Source organism: Camelus bactrianus, chromosome 5 (assembly GCF_048773025.1).
Source record: "Camelus bactrianus isolate YW-2024 breed Bactrian camel chromosome 5, ASM4877302v1, whole genome shotgun sequence".
Classification (NCBI taxonomy): Eukaryota; Metazoa; Chordata; class Mammalia; order Artiodactyla; family Camelidae; genus Camelus; species Camelus bactrianus.
In genome coordinates this window covers 68379566-68399248 of record NC_133543.1, presented here as the reverse complement: position 1 = coordinate 68399248, position 19683 = coordinate 68379566, and the positions used below count along the sequence as shown (strand labels likewise).

The window sequence follows — 19683 nt, the reverse complement described above, 5'->3', positions numbered from 1 at the left end:
ATATAGTTCCCTGTGCTATACAGTATAAACTTATTGTTTATCTATCTTATATATAGTAGTTAGTATCTGCAAATCTTGCTTTAAATTTTAAAAGACTTGATGGTCAGTGGGCCCTTTGATTAGTTGTATATAGGGATAATTTATCATGCTCACCAACTGATATTTATTGCTGTCCTTTCTATGGCAAGATGCTGCTGTTAATGGTGCTAACGGTGTGATAAGCATGACTACAGAGATTTGTGTCCAGGCTTCCATTCCCTTTGCACATGGGGAGATTGGTGTTTGATTTGCAGCCACATCTGAGATTTGCAGAGTCTTGTCACTGTGAGTGATCACTTCAGACTTGAGGTCAGTCATCAGCTGTTTATAGACTTTGGTGTCCATTCCTTCCTGACTCTCCAATACTGTGAGAAGATGAAACTGAAAAGAGAGTGACCTAACAGTCTCCCCTGCAAACTTTAACTTTGTCCAAGATTTTGGATATACTAAAAATTTTTTTTATTTTTAATTATAATTTTACTCACCAAAATATCTGTAATTAGTCAATGGTGTGATACTAACAAGTGTTTTTTCCTATATCTTATTTTATAAATCAAGTCTACACATTTTATGCAAATTTTGTAGTAATCTATAATCTGTAATCTAAATTGAAATTGCTTCATCTTTGCGTTGTGTGTTTGAAAGTTGAGGGAGCTGGGGAGTGTTCTTTAAGAAAATCTTTTAAGATTAGGTGAATCCTTTATTTCTACTCCTCCTTATTCACCCTGACCATATTTTTTTGTTTTGTTTTCCTAAAGCTTGATTTATTTATCAGGCAGTGTGTTTTACGAAGGACAGCACAAGAAAAAAAACTGTTGGTTTATTTTTCAGTTGTACTTGGCTAAGCTTTCGAGGAAGAGCTTGAAAAAAATAACTAGAGGCAACTTGAAGAGATCAGTGAGCTTGCTTATTCAGGTGATCTTTCTCAAGCCATAGTCATTATTAATTGGGGACTGGCTTATTTCAGAGTCTGGACTTTGGACTTTTATCATCACCGCTGATTAGCATCAGTAATTTCAGTCTCATGTTACCTCCATTGTTGATTTCCTTGCCTCCAGCCTGCCATACAGCACGTCACAATAAAGCCATTCTTGCAAGGATTTAATGACACCATAAAAAGAGTGAATAAAGTACTAAAGTGACAAAATTCATTTGTCTCCTGAAAAAGTTTTTAGATGGTATTATTTTATGGCTGTATAAAGTTGTTTAAAGTGGATATACATCTACTGAACACAATTTTTTCCCTATTATGTCATGAGATCATGAACAGAACTCAAAAATTTTTAATCTATCTATAGGATGGATACAATAATGTCATCCTGTGTCTTAATAGTATTGGGAATAATGTCATCGTATATGTCTTAATATGTCATACTTTAATTTTCAAATCCCCAATACTATTAATTTATAGCTAACAATTCTAACTGCTCAAAAGTTTGTTTTTAATTAAACATAATTTGAAATCATTTTATTTTAATATTGACCCTTGACTACCACTGTTATTTCTTGGCATGGGATTGGATTTCTAGTATCTGAGTTTATATAAATTCTTCTATTTATAAAAGGCAAACATTATATATATATTTTTTAATAATCTAAGTCCTTCCTATTTTTAAGAGCTGACAACAGAATTTTAGATCTGGAAAAGAACCCTGTACTTATTTTACAGATGATAAAACGAAGACCAACAGAAACTTAGTGAAAACACCACAGTGGCATAGCTCATTATTTGCAAAAGCAATGTTAATGTATTTCCTTCCTGTGGTCTTTTATCTACATTTTATGCCTTCAGGTTTAACATGAAAATGCCACTCATTTGCATCTTCCTTTCCAATAAATAAGTTGGATGCAAAATTTTATTTCAGCCAATTGTCTACAGAATCGTGATAACAGGACCCATCTCCATGACAACCCAGAGTTACAAGTTGACAAGAACAATAAAATATTGGCATATCTAAAATCAGTCTTTGACACAGATAGAGGACAATTTGCAAAAGGAGTCTAAGTTTGCAAAGGCTCAAATAAAAAGGAGATCCTTTACTAAAAGTGAAAAACTGTGATTAAATCAAACAATACAGGCCAAAATAAAATTCGAATAGATTATACACTATTTATTTTCAGAGCCTACTTTAGTTCCTTTATACTAGGAAGTAACAAAGTAGCTGCTTTTGCCATATATTTGGTGGTTTTAGGAACTGAAGGACCCATGTTATTTTTTTTCACTCTGCAAAATCCCACCTCCCATTACATGGCAGGAATGGAGTGTGAAAAATGGGTGGAGTGTACAGAAATACCTAGTTGTATGGCTTTAGAACAAAGGAATATCCCTAAACTGGCATATGATCTAAGTATCATCTAAGGCAGGAATGTTGCAGCAATTCACATTCCTTGTTCTTGGAATGATTTAGATTTATATTTTCCTAAAGTTTCCCGACTATTCTAGTAATCAGCTGGGTTTTTAGTAAAGATTTTTTCTTTTTCATCAAGTAAAATTGAGAAATGATGCATCCTTTAACATCTCTTGGAAATGTGCAGGGCACATTACTCTACTGACAGTGCTTGAGCAAAGAGCTCAACAGTGTGGTAAAACTACATTTTAGAGTAGGCTCTACCCCTTCCCAGCCAAGAGACCTGGCACACATTTACTTTACCTCTGTATGTGTCTTAGTGAACACATCTCTAAAATAGAGATAACAGTAAAAACTACTTGGCACACAATAAGAGATTCATAAAAGCTGACATTTTTACTACTATTACCACTAACCTGTATTTAGTTCAGTATTTCACAAATTTATGTGACAGCAGAACACCTTTTTTCTCTGAACATCTATTAACATCTTGAAGTTCATAAGAGTTCAATGGAACAGTTTAAGTATTTTGTTAATGACTCAAGATCATCCTTTATTTGACTCTTATGGCTAGTTAATGATAAAAATCTATATATCTCAGCTTAGCTTTTATTATCTGGTCCTCTGTAAAAGTTCCCCAAATTGCAGCTTATGTGATTATTTATGATACTTCAGTAGTTTGTGTTACATAAAACAATTTAAATGGACAATGACTTATTCAAAATAATGATGATGATGCCAGTCACCTATAACCAAAAGTCTAAGGCAGGGATCAGCGCACAGTGAGCCAGATCCAGCCCACCACCTGTTTTTGTAAGTAGAGTTTTACTGGAAAGCAGCAGTGCTTACTCATTTCTGTGTTGTGTGTGGTGGCTTTCAGGCTGCAATGCAGAGTTAAGTAGTTGCTCCAGCGACCATGTGACCCACATGGGTCAAAAATACTATCTGGCTCTCTGCAGACAAAGTGTGCCAACACTTTGATCTAGGATTAATTCTTCCTCCTTTTCTACTTCCCTCAAATTGTATGGTCATCAGATCTTTCTAACCTGCATTCTTCAAGGCTACAAATTCTCTGAGTACTTATAGATACCGGTCCTACTTCATTTCTAGGTGGTCTCAGGGATCTCTTTTTACATGCATACATTTTTAAAAGCATCTAAATTTGCCTATTTTACGCGTATTATACATACTTAACAGCAGACACGTTAAGTCATATGTTTCCCCAAAGGAGTCATGGCTTTGCTCTTTGCGTTGATGTATAATAATTTAGTAACCTTCCACTTACTAAGAATTTTCAGATGAAATAGATAAGCACAGATGATAAAAATGCCCTTTATTTTGATATCTCATGTGCTCTCCTCTGATAGCGTGACAAGTCAGGTAGGTATTTTTAATTTAATATATTTCCTATTATATTAATAAATGAAAATATGTATGTGGTCTGCTTACTTAGGTATTAAGTTCATTCACATTTTTCAAGTCAACTTATGTGACCCATGGTTTGATTCCATTAAATGTCAAATGTCTCTTACATGTGGAGAGATAGTACCAAAATGTATGAGACGTAAGTAAATCTGACCCTCAGGGTGCTCCGAGTCTATCAAAATGAATTAAACAAGTAACACTGCTAGCAGATGGCCTGTGATGATTGCTCTAGGAACTTGTACGAAGGAATAATTCAGTCTGTAAAGCTTAGGAAGACCCTAAGAGTGAGGATTTCAGTGCCCTGAAAACATTTTAGACAAAATTGGAAAATTGGCAAAAGTCAATGGAAAGCACGGTGAGAGAAAAGTGAGTTAACCCAAGTGGCCGGAGCCTAGGGTATAGAGGAGACACAAAGTGAGAGATGAGAGTGGGAAGGGAGTGAGGCGCCCGCTCACAGTGTGAACGCCAGGCTGAGGAGCCTGGGCCAGAGCCTGGACTGAGTGGAAAATCACCAAAGGGCTTGAGCCAGGGAACTGACACAACCAGACTGGGCCTGAGGGAAATACAAATAATAGTTGACAATTTTATGAAATATTTTGCACCTGTGTTCACTCATTGAATTATTTAGTTCTAAGATATTTTTATTCACATTTTGTAAATAAAGGAGGCTCTGACTCTAACTCCAGGGCTCTCTCCACACCCCCACCCAGATTCTGTACGTTCACTGCGGACGTGATACAAGAAGTGCGAGGGAGGTGGCTTCTCTCTCATCTGAGTGTGCACCTGTTCTGTATTCTTAAAATGCCTGTTCAGTTACAGCTCTGAAATACTCTGTCAGTGTCTTATGTCCTTCTGACAGAAATGTAGCACACTGCTGCCGTGAGGGAAAGCCTTCACGGTCCCTGCTCTACAAGGCTCAGTTGGCTTCATTTAAAAGACTCCTATGGCCCTAAAGAAGAGTGCATCAAGGTGCATTCCTAGCATAAACACACAAACAAACAAAAAAAACAAAAAACAAACCTTACATTCTGAATGCAGTGAGGATTGACCAGGAGTATTTTTACAAATTTAGTTATTGTTTTTGTTTTAAAAGCCTACATCAGGAAAATACAAATTAAAAACAACAAATAGATAAATAACAAAGACCTACTGTATACCACAGGGAACTATACTCAGTACCTTGTAATCACCTGTAATGGAGAACAATCTGAAAATTATATATATATATATAAACTGAATCACTTTGCTGTATATCTGAAACTAACACAATATTGTAAATCAACTATACTTTAATTAAAAAAATGAAAACAAAGAAAATGTGGGCCTTACAGCTTTTCGCCATCTTAGAAATATCATAGTCATTGTAGAAACTCCCAGTGGTTACCAAATTAAGTCATATTTCTGTCACAGGAGAGAAGAGCCACTGGTCCCTGAAACTCCACTTATTTTCACTGTATGCTAGTTTAATTTCACTTTTCTAAATATGGAAAAAAATAAAATTGTTCTTTCTAACTTTAATTTTCCCCCCCAACGTTAAAAATAAAATCCTGCTAAAATAGCAAACTTTTGACTGCTGAGATTTTGAAAGCTTCATTAGGGAGAAAAAGGACAATCATAGAGAATTTTCCTTTTGTTAATGAGACTCGAGGACATTCACATTGAAACTAGAAGACACTTAATCCAGGACTCCGAAAGATGTGAGCTCAAGTTAGCCTGTTGCAAATCTGTTTTTGGCAAGACTCTGATTAGAGACTGAAGTTTCATCTCTGTAAATAAGAATCTAATTAACTACCTAAAAAATGTTGTCCAATGTCATTCTCAGTCTAACCACAATCTGAGTGCCAATATTGCTACGTTTCAGAGATGCCACACAGATTGCTTTCAAAACTCTAAAACATATATTCTTTACAAATTTAATATTTCAAGTAATTTATAATGGAAATGATTATTCCATAACTTAATAAAAATTATTTGTGATCAATGTATTTCCTTGAGAAATACACAGCCATTGAAAACAAAGGGAAATTTAAAAAAAAAAACTGTTTAAGTGGAAAGCTATGATGACAATGATAGGCATTTAACCAAAGCTACGTAATTTACAAGCTCTTTCAAATATTACATTATTTCCTTTTTATCTTGTACGAATCCAGTGAAGAAAATTAAAGCTGTCTTAATATGCTATTATTAACTCTATCTTACAAATAAGAAAACAGAGTTTCAAGTAGTTTAAGAAACTTGTCCAAGGTAATACATCATTTGATGGCAGGACTTAAAACTACAAGCGTTCCTATTCCGTATTATCCTACAGCTGAATTCCACTGGGCGATAGCACTAACAATTTTTATACATGGTCACAAAGTGGTGACTGCTCTGATGTATTTGCACACAAAAAAATACACATTAAGTCAGAAATACACACTAAAGTCAAAAGCTGAAGAAAAGATTTCAATTTTAGATTTCTTACATGATAATCTGATTGGCACTCCCAATGCAAATGAATTTTTGTATAGGAGTGTCTGTAACTCCCACCCTGCAGACCTGAAAATCCCTGAATTCAGTGTCATCCAGGCAAAGCTGAGCTCTGGCCCTCTCTGTTATCACCTCCATTCAGTATTTCCCATAGGCTAGTGTTTGTCTCTTACATGATTCTTTCGCTGTAGAATTCTAACAGTGATGTACTCTACCCCATCCACACATGGTTTTAATGCTATTGTAGATAAGCTTTTAACTGATATCAACAATCTGTCCTTTTCAGTGTCAACAGGAAAGTTTTGAAGTTACTCAGTTGCTCACTTTACCCCTGTTGCATTAATGGGTGATAAATGGAGCATCATACAGTCCCTTGTCAAAGACCTTTCTTGTACCAAAACCAACTGTCAATCCAGCTTATCAGTAAAGGACTAGAGGCTGCTGCTTTTCTAGGCTATTTCTCAAGTACAGGTGTGACCCTGTAACAAAATTTTTATCCTGAATCCACTAGCCTTGGTCTGTACCTTTACGTTCTCCTTCAGAGACCTTAGAGGCAAATAAAACATCCTTTTTTCCCCTCTTAAATACACACTGATATTTCCTTGTCAAATATACATTTGCCTACTTTTAAAAAATGCATCTGTGAGTATGACTAAGGAGAGATTTTTGCTTATATTCTGCTTATCTATATTTTATTTTTATCTATGCTATTGATTTTTCAGGAAAAAAAACCCCCTGCATTTTATTGTCATACAACTCCTTGAAAACCTTCAGATTTTAAAAATGGTTCTATATATCATCAGTTTATCAGGATAGGCAATGTATAATTGTAGAGTTGCCTGACCCTAAAACAATGGCCAAAATATATTTAAATACTTTTTAGAAAGAAGTATTTTAGAGAAAAAAAATAAAAGATTAATATGTCTTTATGTTGAACTATAATGATGAATTTTCAAGAAGGACTAAACTTTTTGTACTTGATCATTGATTTTAGTTGAGTATTTCATCAATTGTTTTTGCAATATTCTTGTGTTTTACATTAGCTCAGAGTAAATGCAAATAAAAATAGAAAGATTAACTTCAATAATTCTGTCTTCCATTATAATAGTACCATCAGTTATTTTTATAAAAAAGCATTTGTTTCAAAAACTCAAAACTTATTTTTATAGATGTCTAGGTTATCACTGTTGTCATTCACTGAGGGCAGGCTAGCTTTGTAGTTCATCTCTGTATACCTTATGTACATTATCTTGTATATAATACACATTTAATAAATATGCTGAATAAATAACTTTTAAAATTTATATCTTATTTCTGAATCTTAGTTTATTATATCCATGGGCAAAGCTATGTGCACTCTTTACAACCACTTGGCTAAAATGTTTGTTTCCAACAAGCATGAAGTAGTTTTTGAGAGACCCCAGAAGTATTCCAGAATATATTATCAAAATACCAACTTCTCAGAAAAAGCCAGAGCAGCTACTATTTAACTTGTTATTCAAATGATACTATCATATACATTTGCTGACCAACTGAGTTATTTTTAAAAATCTATGTACTTGTTTTTTTTTAATTTGCTTCAACAATATTAAAATTCTTAAAGAAGTTCCAGCTCTATGTCCATAATTTGATAAGACTAAACAACCTCAGTGTTTCAAGTATGCTCCAATCAATATGACAGATCACTGAAGAGGTCACCACAATCCCGTTAGATACAGGACACTTAGGAGCATTTTAATCAGTGACACAATCGGTCTTATTTCAGATAATTGTGAATTTTGTTTAAAATCCATTGGATCCATTGATTATTAGGTGACATCTGCCACATGCAAATTATCGGCTACAGGAGTGGCAGTGGATGTTAAATACTCTTGTACTCCATAATTTAATGTATATTTTAATGAAGTGAACAGTGAGATTTCTGACAGGCATCAGCAACTTTGAAATAGAGACTTCCAAATTTCTCATACAGTTTGAAAGTAATGAGATCTGTTCTGTAAAGTGATGAAATTTATGCCATAAATTATCTCTAAGAGAAGAGTGCTTCTTAAAGCAGAATCTTTTCCTTGGTAGAGATCAGATTTTAAATAGTTGTTTAATAGGAAGTTTTTGGAAAAGCAGTCCAAGCTATGTTCTGATAACTTTTGCCCATTACCAAAGAAATGGAGTACCACATGGTGTCTGAAGCCTAATATCACTTGGTCAGAAGGAAAGCCATTGAAAATCATTAGCGTGCTAAAACCTGGTGCTTAGAATATTTCCCATCCACTTATGTATCTGTCCCTTTAGCCTTCAACAAAATTCCCAGAGGGCTTTCTAGGGACCAAGTTTTGTTTCTCAGAACATTCAGAATGTGTTTTTTGGACTTCATACTTTTAACTCATCCTTTAGGAAAATGGATGTGCTTAAAATCAAGGCTTTTTCCTAAAAAAATATTTTATAATATACTAAAATCGTTTTGTTTAGTAGTAACCGTTAAACTTGACACACACAATAAAATGAGACTAGCTTTTCCGCAGACTTTAGCAATTCCTCTGCATGTTTTCTTGTCTTAAATATAGCTATCATGGTATTATCTAGTGCAATAGAAGTTTGCAATCATCAAGTGCTAGCTAGTCCAGTCAATGGGGTACTTGAAGATTAACTTAATTTGTGATCCATACGATGGATATTATGAATTTCAAATTATCTTTAGAGAGTGAGTTTACATTTATTGCCATAATACTGAAACTCAAATAGTTATTTCATGATTCGTAGTCAAAAAGCTTCCCCCCGCCACAAAGTGCCCTTTACAGTATTTAAATAAAATGCAAACATCTTATTGAATCAGAATTCTATCCATGCAAGATGGACATAGAGGAAATTGCCCAGAGGTATGGTTTAACAAATAAGGAAACATATTTTGCCTAAATAATTGTGTATATGTTATCAAATATTTATTGAGTATCTAGTATGCACTAAGATGTCTTCTTGGTGCCAAGAATACAGCAATGAACAATATACTATACAAAGCTCATAAACTATGGGGAGAGCAGATAAGAATAAATAAATAAGCCAATATAAACAAATCAATAAGGTAGTTTCATAAACTGATGAGAGTACTGAATAGGCAATGTGTTGGAGAGAGATGATGGATAGTCAGGTAAGACCTCCCTGGAGAGAGAGGGCATTTGAATTGACATCTAAATAACGAGACTTCAAGAAAAGAAAGTAGGTTTGTTGCTTTTCTTTTTTTTTTTTTTTTCCTGAGTGATTTATAATGCTCATTTTAATCATTCACGGTTACTATCTAGAGGCTTCTAATAGGAATTTTTCTTCAATGTATTTCTGACCTGATTAATTCTATTCATTCACAAATCCCCCCACCAAACCAAGTCCTAGAAAACTTTATTACAACTACCTCTGCAATCATCTACTTTGAAAAGGAGAAATAACCTAAATATTCTTTTAAATATAATCTAGTGCTTCCAGTTTTACACTTTTTGAATTTTTTTTCAGGAAGCCATCACTAGCTAAGTGTGAAAGTGAATAATAGTAATAATAATGTTACGGTATTTCTTACGTATTTTATGTGCCTCACGGCAACTCTGTGAAGTTGGTAGTATTGTTACTCTTTTCCTTTACAAATTAAGAAACTAAAGCATGGAAAGGTTATGTAATTTTCCTAAGATTCACAGCTAGTTGATAAAGCATCTGAGACTAGAACTCAAATACTAAAATTATAGAGAATTTGCTTTTAACCATGATACCACAGCCACCCAAATAAAGCCAACAAAATGAAATCTTTTTTCAGTTTTTCCTAATGTAGTGTTCCTCAACTTGTAAGAATACTGTTTTCTTAAAACTTACCAAATTAACATAATAAACCAAACACTGCCATGTCCCTTGTCACTTTGAGGTTTGAATTTGTACAACAAACTTTACAGGCTGTGATCATTTCTTCCTGAGCATTCCACATGCAATGCCAGTAAAAAGCCACCACATCAAGAATGATACCATGAGGTACTGCTGTATGGACCAAATGTCCAGCCTTTCCTCCGGTATGGATAAGTTATCTCAGTGTGCGCAGAATACAAAATAAGCGTGCGTTTTCTATAAACATTTGGAAACTTCTATGCAACCAGTCTCTAATAACATGTTCTAATAATCCTGTGTTGACTTTTAGTGATGACCACGTTAGCTTCCAAATTCCCACAAAGAACATATTTGACAGTTTTTCTGGAGTTATTCAGTCACTCCAGTAATCTAAATTACTAGTTCTCGGGCTACTTTTTGCATTTTAAAAAATTATGGAGCATTCTGTTGTTTCCAGAGTTCTGGAATTCTTTACAAATTAAGAAACTAAGGCATGGAAAGATTATGTAATTTTCCTAAGATTCACAACTAGTAGATAAAGCATCTGAGACTAGAACTCAGGAACTCTGGAATTCTGGAATTCCTGTTCTCCAAAGATTCTCAAAAATCACAGAGAGTGACATTGGGATTTCAGCTTCAGGGTCTTCAGAAGTTAACCATTGTTTAAATGGTATGTATTCCCATGCTTTTATTCTAACACGAAGGAGGAAGATTTGAATTCTAGTCACCTCAACCAATCTTTAACAAAGAGCTTTTCACTCTTTTATTTTATATATATATATCAGGAAACCCCTTTGAACTTGAGAGACAGCTAGGACAGCATTTGGATTTGCCATGCCAATATATTCAGTGACAGCAGGAACTACAGATAAAATACATGGTTTCTGCTTAAACAGAGCCCCATGTTAGATATTCAAAACCCACTAAGCTGGAGGTGTACAGATTCACAACAGATATATAATATTCAGATCATCTAATACATACATTAACAAATAAATTTGATCTCTAATCCTAATTTCAATGAAAATTTATGTAATGGTATATATAGTGAACATTATTTTTCAAAGCTTTCATTGAAATAAAATGCTCTGTGAGATTTCTTAGGAAAAGATTTTCCCTGTATAAGATTTTAGGATGGTGTCACTTAATCATCTTACTGACCAAATCTCTAACTGACAAAAGCCATGTACTGGTCCTAATTTCATGTGTTCTTCTTTAAAAAACAAAACAAAAAAACTAGTAAGAATAATTTTTTTCCCAAGCACTTGTTCCAGTGTTCTTTCTCTGTTTCTCTAAGGGTAGCTTTATTGTTTAATCTTTGATTTTACGGGGATGTTTTCAGATTTAATCTATAGTTTCACATTGAAGAGCCTGATAAAAGGAAATTTGTAACCGTCTCAGTGCTTAAGATGTAAGGATTTATTCAAAGCACCAAACCTTTCAGAGTTTTACACTGTTAAGTTGGGAAGGATTTTTAAAGTCTGAACTTAATGTCAAAGTAGCACACTGCTCACTCCTAGGAATTTTACCCTGTGTAAGCAATGCATTTTTAGAAGCACAGTGGAAAGCTGGGGTAGTGGAGGAAGCTAAGTGAAGCAAGAAAGCAACGGTGGTGCCCACACTGGTGAGCTTGTGAAAGGAAAGAGTCTTGGTGAGGCCAGAGAGGATGGAAGGGACTTTAGTGTAAGGTCAGTAGGTTAAATTTGATAGTGTGTTTAGACGGGGTGGGGATGAGCATGTGGAGGCTTGGGGTGAAGAGAAATGAACTGTAACAGAGGCTTTATTTGAAAAAAACAATTGAATGAAAACAAAATAAAAAATAACATGTTTCTGGCAAGAGAGTCTGGGCCAGGACAGGAGGCCAGAACAGACTGGTATATGAATAAAGCCAGGTTCAGGGAAGGATTGACTAGGAGCTGCCGATGGCTAGGGTGACACTTTCATTTTTCTAATTTATGTTTCCCATTATTCAGAATCCCTTTTAAAAAAAAAAAAAGACAGGCATACTTTTATCACTAAGCCTTGTAGTCTTAACTCTTCCTCCGAGTATTTCTCAGAATTCCAGTGTGCACACATCCAGCCTCCACTGACCTCAGGCACACACCCCAGGGGCTCTAATGGACCATTATCTGTTACTGCTTCTCCCAGATGGCAACCATGAGTGTAGCTACCAGGTTCCAAGGCTTGAAGATGCCAGCATCCCCAAGAACAAGCCTTGTGGCCACCTGACTTCAGACTACCACAATTTTCTATGAATTCTGCATTTTCAGAAGGTTGAAAAGCTCTACAACTTCATAAGAATCTATGCACTAACTACCCTAGTTAGTGAAATTCTCTCTCCTAGCAGGAAGGATCTAGCCTCTATGAATGAATTTTTCAGTTGCTAGTGGTTATTCCTGTGGATCTAGTCTGCCTAGAGTACAAAGCACTGGATGATGGGGGTGCGCAGAATAGCCATTCTTGCTACCTTGTGGCAGTACAATCAAAAGTCAGGCTGCCTAGATTAAAATCCTGCCCCTTCCCCTACTGCCTACAGGACCTGGGAAAGCTACTGAACCCGAAAGCTCTCTCATCCTATCTCCTTATCTGTGAGATGGAGATAACGAATTATGCTTCAAATTGTTATTATGAAAAATCAGTAAGTTGATACAGGTAAATTGCTTAGTCGATACCCAGTAGTTAATAATATTCCAGAACATTGTTTGAATCAGAATGGTGTTCTTCCTCAGTCTATTCGGAATCTAATAATCCAACAAATCTTTCTCAAAGACCATGGTTACTTTGAGGGAAATATTTTGCATTGGCAAATTTAGGAGCTCTTTGAGATTTTTAATGCCAGAATCAGTCCACTAGAGTTGCCCTTCCTTCAGCAAGAAGGGAACCAACAAGAACAATTCCAGCTGTGGAAGGGCAGGGCGCAGAAACCACGGTATTAGTGGCTCCCTCTGTCTCTTACATCAGCAATAAATGCAGGCCAAGTCCTTGCTTTCACTTCAGAAGGCTGTGCCCAAATACTTCATTGCAACTAATTAAGAAAAGGGAGACACCTGACAATTCTGCTAGGGAATTTAAGATATCACAACAGGACTTGCAAAATAAGCAGCAGGATAGCCACACAAATTTTCATCTCTCACATTGCTTCCTCACTTACAATTTCCTTCCTTAAATAATGTGCTCTGGTAACACATCTTTTCCTTAATTTACTGAAATTGTTGAGTAGAAGAACTTCAGGAAAATTCCAGCCCTTGGGATAATCCAATCGATTTTTCTGGAATACTTGACACAACTCACCATGTGGTAAAGAGCTTAACTGCACTCTTCAAAAAACTCACCAACCATGCTGAGAAATAGCAATACTTTTCCCACAGTTTCTAGGGCTAATTCTTACTAAATGTGAAAGTAAAATAGTTAATTGAAAGCTAGACCATCATTCTTCAAGCAGAAAGCAAAGATAACATTAATTTAAAAATAATTAGTTGAAAGGTTTCCATTCTCACAGACTACCTGAATCAAGGAGCACTGATATTACCCAAACTGTCAAGTTCTGATATTACCCAAACTGTCAAGTTCATGAAGAAACAAGAACTGACAGGGATTATGGACAGTAGCCACTGAGACAAAGGCAGGGGTCTTTAATTAACACAGTTTGGCACAGGATTAGAGGCAGAATTTTCTAGCAACAAATGGCTTGTTTTGAGAAGTACAGACCTGTATAACTTATGAGACCTCCAAGTTTTCATTCCAGAATTCTAAACCTCTGTTTCATGAGAAAGGAGAGCTAGAACTTGTAAGAGATGAGAAAGTCACAGAGTGGCCATTGCTTTAGATTATTTGTGGTCTAGGAAGTTTCTAGAAAGGAAACACAAAACCCCAAACTCGGTCGGTAAGTACTGTAAAGACAAAAATTGTTTCTTGCTTTCCTAATTCTTTTCTCTAAATTAGTCACCTTTGAATTCCACTTTCAGACTCTCTGACTCTTAAATAGTGGCTTTTTAGGTCAATTTTATCTCATTCATAAAAGCAAGCAGGCAAGATGAAAGGTATTTACTAAATCTTTCAAGAGGCAGAACCTGGATGTTTGGATCCCAAATGCAATCTCCTCTACAGTTTACATTGGGGAAAAAATGCCCTTTAGTGTCTAGGTTAGCCTGAAAAAGTTCCTACCAAGGGTAAAGATGTCCATTTACCATCTTCTTATTTCTCAGTAATCCTTTTCTTTCTTAGGGAGAAAAATGACAAATGGCACAAACTTATTTCACATGTTCCAGTATCATTCCTGTTTATCAGAGGAAGGCAGAGCAATCACTGCATCTGGAAACCAAACCAGGAGGTGACATATTAGTTGTCCAAACATTTCTTTGAAAAGTAGTAACGTAAGACATAAGAAGAGTCGTGCGTGAGCTCTCTGGTTGCTCATGGCAACCTCAGCTGCATATGGCAACCCACTCCAGCTTGGATATCCAGGTTGCCTTCCATGGGGGAAGAATGATCATACACATGGTAAATGAAGTTAAACAGTAAAGCCAATATAAACACTGATGTTTTGTCTTCTGACAGCATATGAATGTGCAAGCATTAAGTTATAGGAGAAAAGGGGCTAATTTTAGATTTGTTCCTAGCCCTCTCCATGTGAATGGTGTCGCTGTGAGCCCAGCAATGAAGTTCACTGTGTTGTAGCAGACTGCGCAGTTCCTGAGTGTGTCAACCCAGTCTATGAACCAGAGCAATGTTGTCCTGTCTGCAAAAATGGTAAGACCGTGCTGCGTTAGCTTTCAGAGGGGTTAGTTCATAATCCAGATACTCCACCACTGCACACCATGCAATGCAAGAGCCCTCCAAGGTCTGCCTGTGGTGTTTCAGTATGAGCATGGCCAGTTTATATTTTTATCCCACCGTAAAGTGAAAATAAGCCAGCAACGGGTGAATCGTGAAGCTTTCCATGTGGGGAATTAAAGCTCTTATAAGCTGACTTTGTGGTGATCCCTGTTACTTACTGTTGATTTATAAGGAGAATTTTGGAAAGAATACAGTAGCATCTTTTTGTAGTGATTGAATTACTCTCCTGTGGAGGCTATGAAGCCATTCACAGTGCATAACCCAGGAGAGAGCGGACAATAAATACCAGGTATTTTGCTTTGGGCGTAGATAAGACTTTAGGTTTAAAGTTAAGGTATCAAAGAATTACAAAATTCAATTACTCACGTACTTCAGTTGAAGTAAAGAGGATTAGAAAGTTTAGGACTTTTACTCTAGGTTTTTATTACAATGGAAACTTGCTCGTAGTAACTGCAATGGAGAAAAACTTGGTTTATAAGTTTATGGGTTCCTTTTGGCCCTCATAAAAGGGAGACGTTGAAATGACTACAGCATGTGAATCACTCAAAATTGAGGTGATGCTGCAAAGAGGACAATGCGATGCCACCCGTCAAACCCAGGACAGCGTATCAGCAAAATCAGTATCATACTCCTGCCACTGGTCATATACCACCGCGAAATAGAGCTTCACTACCTTTATAATGCCACCCCTCTTGGCATTATTATCTGCTTGAAAAAGTAGTTCTAGCTCTTAAGTAAGCTGAGGTCACTCTAATGCTGAATCCCTATGCCTTTCCTTGAATTAGCGGTCCTCATCTTCCTCTCTTACCATTTTTGTCCTGAATTTGGCATTATGTTAGCTCACCTACTAATCTTTTCCATCACAGATTTATATTTAGTAAAAAGAGGTATTGGGTGATTTAGCCAAAGGAAAAACAAAAACAGCTGTGATTATTTATCTAATACTTGTAGTGTTTTGGTATCTTCTCGAATGACTTACTAAGAACCCTTAAGAACATCTTTCCAGGCACAGTTTTTATCATTTTTGATCATATAAATCTATTGAATTGAACATTAAACTGTACACTTGGCTTCTCTTTTTCTTCTTACCCCTTTCATGCAAGTAGCCTTTGTCTTAGCGACCATCTCTCTGACTTAGAAGGTAGAAATAAATTATCCTCCTGAAGTTCAGATCTACATAATGTATGCCAAGATATCAAATTTAAGACTTTATATTTTTAAAAGGATATTGAAGAAACTGGAAAGATACAGGGAAGAACAATGGGATGATTTCATGGTTGAAAAATAGGACCTATGAGGACAGACTGAAGGAGTTTGCATAATTTGTCCTGAAGAAGAGAAGGCTCAAGGGAGACCTAACTGTCATAAAGTGTATGAGTGGTTAGTCTAAAGTGGAAGAGCACCTGTTATTTTTCCTTTTCTCCAAGGACAGGAGGAAGAAAAAAATCAGCTACCTAATCAATCTTTAAAACTAGGATTGACAAGTCTTTGACTGAAGGCTGTTTTTTTTTCTAGAAGCAACTGTCTAAACAGGTCCTTGAGGATCCTCTCTTCCCTGGATGGTCCTGGTTAGCTATATTTCACATTTAGGGTAAACAAAACTATACTTAACGTTAAAAATTCTCATCTGGACATACTAAGAATACCGCGAGAATTAAAGCACACTAGACCATGGGTGTAGAATACAGGGTTTACATGTGCACCTGCGGCGTCACCCCCGGACTCCCTACGAGGGCCTGTAGCAGGTCCAAAGTCAATGTCCCTGTCAAGTGTTCAATCAGCCACTGCAAACTAGTCACACTTAATTTTAGGTCACCCAAGATTATCCTGTTTCTGTCACATGCCAGACTAGAAATTTGTCCTCAGATGAAACTCTCTTTGTACAAAAACGCAGAATGAATGGACTTTAATTGTTTGATTAATTAGTTAATTAATCAGTAACCCACCAGCATTCCTGAAAAACATATGTTGAGAGAACAAAATATATTAGTTAAGTTTTCCAACTTTTTGTTCCAGAAGCACTACAAAATGACGACTTCTGTTCCCTTTGGCCATTTCCAAGGAAACCTTTTTTCTTTTTTAAATAAGGGAAATAAATTAACCTGAATTAGAATTAGTCAGAAGACTAACACTGATTGCAATATAACATTGTGACATGTTATCTTTTTTATTATTAAATGCCACTAATTAGTCACTTATGTCCCCAAAGTAAAGTACAATCACTGTCAAAGAAGAGCATATTAAGGGCTGCTGGAGAATCCTTATGACAGCAGTGGTACCAGTATTTTTATTGAGAGAACAGACAGAACCTCAAGTCTTGCTTGCTCTCGTTTTTAGTCCAGAAAAGAGACACAACTGACCCACGTATAGAAGAGCTGAAGGCAATAGATGCTTATCATGACAGAATATAACAGAACAACTTCTTCAATTTCCAGCACATGATAAGCCTGTCTCATTCTATACGACAAGATTCATTTGCCTAGTATAGTGTAAACTATTTTTAAACTATGGTACTACTTTCTTAGATTAGAAAAACAACAAGATAAAAATTGCCCTATGGAGTCAAAGTAGAGGCAACAGACCTTAATCTGTAAACAGCCCTATAACATTTTCTACATATTCTTAAATCATCATAAATGTTGAAAATTTTTAGTTTGCTAAATACTATCTTAAGCTGCCAAATACCTTCTTTTTGCATACTAAAATTGATTTTTCTGCATTCCAGAAATATAATTTGCCAAGAGCAAGAGACATTAAAGATATAAAATGAAAGTTTAAAGCAATAGAATCTACCACAAACTCAATATGCACCTAATATCAAAATCTTTCAGATTAAGAGCAAGAAAAAAGAAGTATATTGATATATATGTAGATATATATGTAGTTTTTCCAGAAAACAGTGGTTTACCAATGAAAATATAACATTTGCCTTTAGAAATAAGTATTTTTAATATTATAAAGTACAAGGTAATCTTCTCTCTAGATAAATGATAGCCTCTATTCTCTGTAATATAATTTATAGAAATGAATATAAAGAAATATACTTCTAAAATTGTTCTCTAATGATGTTAAAAAACAGACAGAGAATTTTTAATTTCTTGGTCTCGACGGTTACCTCAAGCAAGATTTTCCAGTGGTTATCGATAAAGACAGCCAAGCCAAAAAATATACTCCATCCTTATTAAAGTTAGTTTAGCACCAAGAAAAGACCGTCAACTAAGTCGGAATAAAATAAAAACGTTAAGGAAAGATGTGAGTGGCTGAGCATACAAAAAACAAGAGGAGAAAGAGGAAAGTAATTTTTCATTTGAAGAGGATTAGGGTGATTGACATAGGAATTTATTGTTTTAAAAAATATTATTAAGCATTCGCTTATCCCTCCCCTATACACCTTCAAGAGCTAAGAATAGAAATGCCTCTGAAAGATAAAACATTTCTAGACCATTTTTCTTCCCCCAAGACTGTGTTACTTTGACCTATTTTTCAGCCCCATTCTTTTCCATGGGAATTAATTAATACTCTTTATCAGCTTTGTTTCTATAATATGAAAAATAAATCAGCACAGCAACTGCTTAAAGGAAATATTTCTATTTTGGAGTATCATATAAATATTTCAAATATTTGGTAAATGACTATTCATTCGACTAATGAAGTATTTGATCACTAGATCATTAGTCAATGCACATGACTAACTGCATTTTTTATATTTCATCAGCCAGTATGTCAGTGAGTTCTATGTTTTCATTGGGATATACAGTCAGTCATTATTCATCGTTCAGAAGAAAAAGTCACTTTGTGAAAAATTAGAATAGACAGGAAACACCCACAAAATCCTCCATACACATTAAGTGAGAAGTTTTCCTATCCTTTCCAACTATTAAACTGAAGTTATCATAAGCCCTGTTCAAATATTTCATTCCATATCCCTTACTCTATTCTGGTTTAGTAGTGATACAAATAAGGAAGGAAACAGTCTGGCCAAAAGGCAAATGGAAAGGAAGAAGACAAAGGGGATGGGCAATGCACAAATAGGAGAGAGGACTTTAGAGGCATCCAACACCTTCTAAAGGTGCTTGGGGGAAAAGGTGCTATGTGTCAACACATACAACTGTTACTGTCCCTATTATACAAAGAGCTCCTTGAAATAAATAAGAGTGAAAAACAATTCTACAGGGAAGTAAATGGGCAAAGGATATATAAAGAAAACTCACAGAAAAAGAAAACCAAATGTCTAATAAATATATGAAAATATTCTTAACCTCACAAGGGATCAGGGGGATAAAAATTAAAACAATAAGATACCAATAATGCATTGATAATAATTTGAGATTGATATAAATTGGCAAAGATACTGAGTTGAGAAAATGTTGAAATAACTTTTAAAAAGGTACTCTCTATCAAAATTTGCATGTAACTTGAAATCAGCAGTTCTATTTCTTGTACTTTGGCCTACATTCATGCACTAAATTTTCACTGCACTTCAAGAGCAGAAAGCTGGGAGAAAATGTAAAACTCCCTCAATGGAGAAGTGAAATATACTACAGCCTTTAAAAAGATTCTATTGACATTTTCACTGCTGTGTAAAAATAAGCAAGGAGTGTATTGTGGACTATACATATTTTATATATAATATAGTAATGTATTCTATAGAGAATACATACATTTTAAGCGATATATATTTAAAACATTTTTAGTTTTAACTTACATACAA

At 35.3% G+C, this 19683-nt stretch overlaps 1 protein-coding gene and 1 long non-coding RNA gene across 2 annotated transcripts in view; one reads left to right on the top strand and one right to left on the bottom strand.

Annotated features, from left to right (window-relative positions):
- VWC2L (von Willebrand factor C domain containing 2 like) overlaps positions 1–15309 on the top strand; it is a 235950-nt gene extending 220641 nt beyond the window's left edge. The window contains exon 3 of the mRNA XM_074364051.1: positions 14756–15309. Within this exon, the coding sequence (XP_074220152.1) occupies positions 14756–14905 (150 nt within the window). The 3' untranslated portion in view covers positions 14906–15309. The remainder of the gene's footprint in view (positions 1–14755) is intronic.
- LOC141577731 (uncharacterized) overlaps positions 1–19683 on the bottom strand; it is a 222323-nt gene that overhangs the window by 61208 nt on the left and 141432 nt on the right. The gene's annotated exons all lie outside the window — the stretch shown is intronic.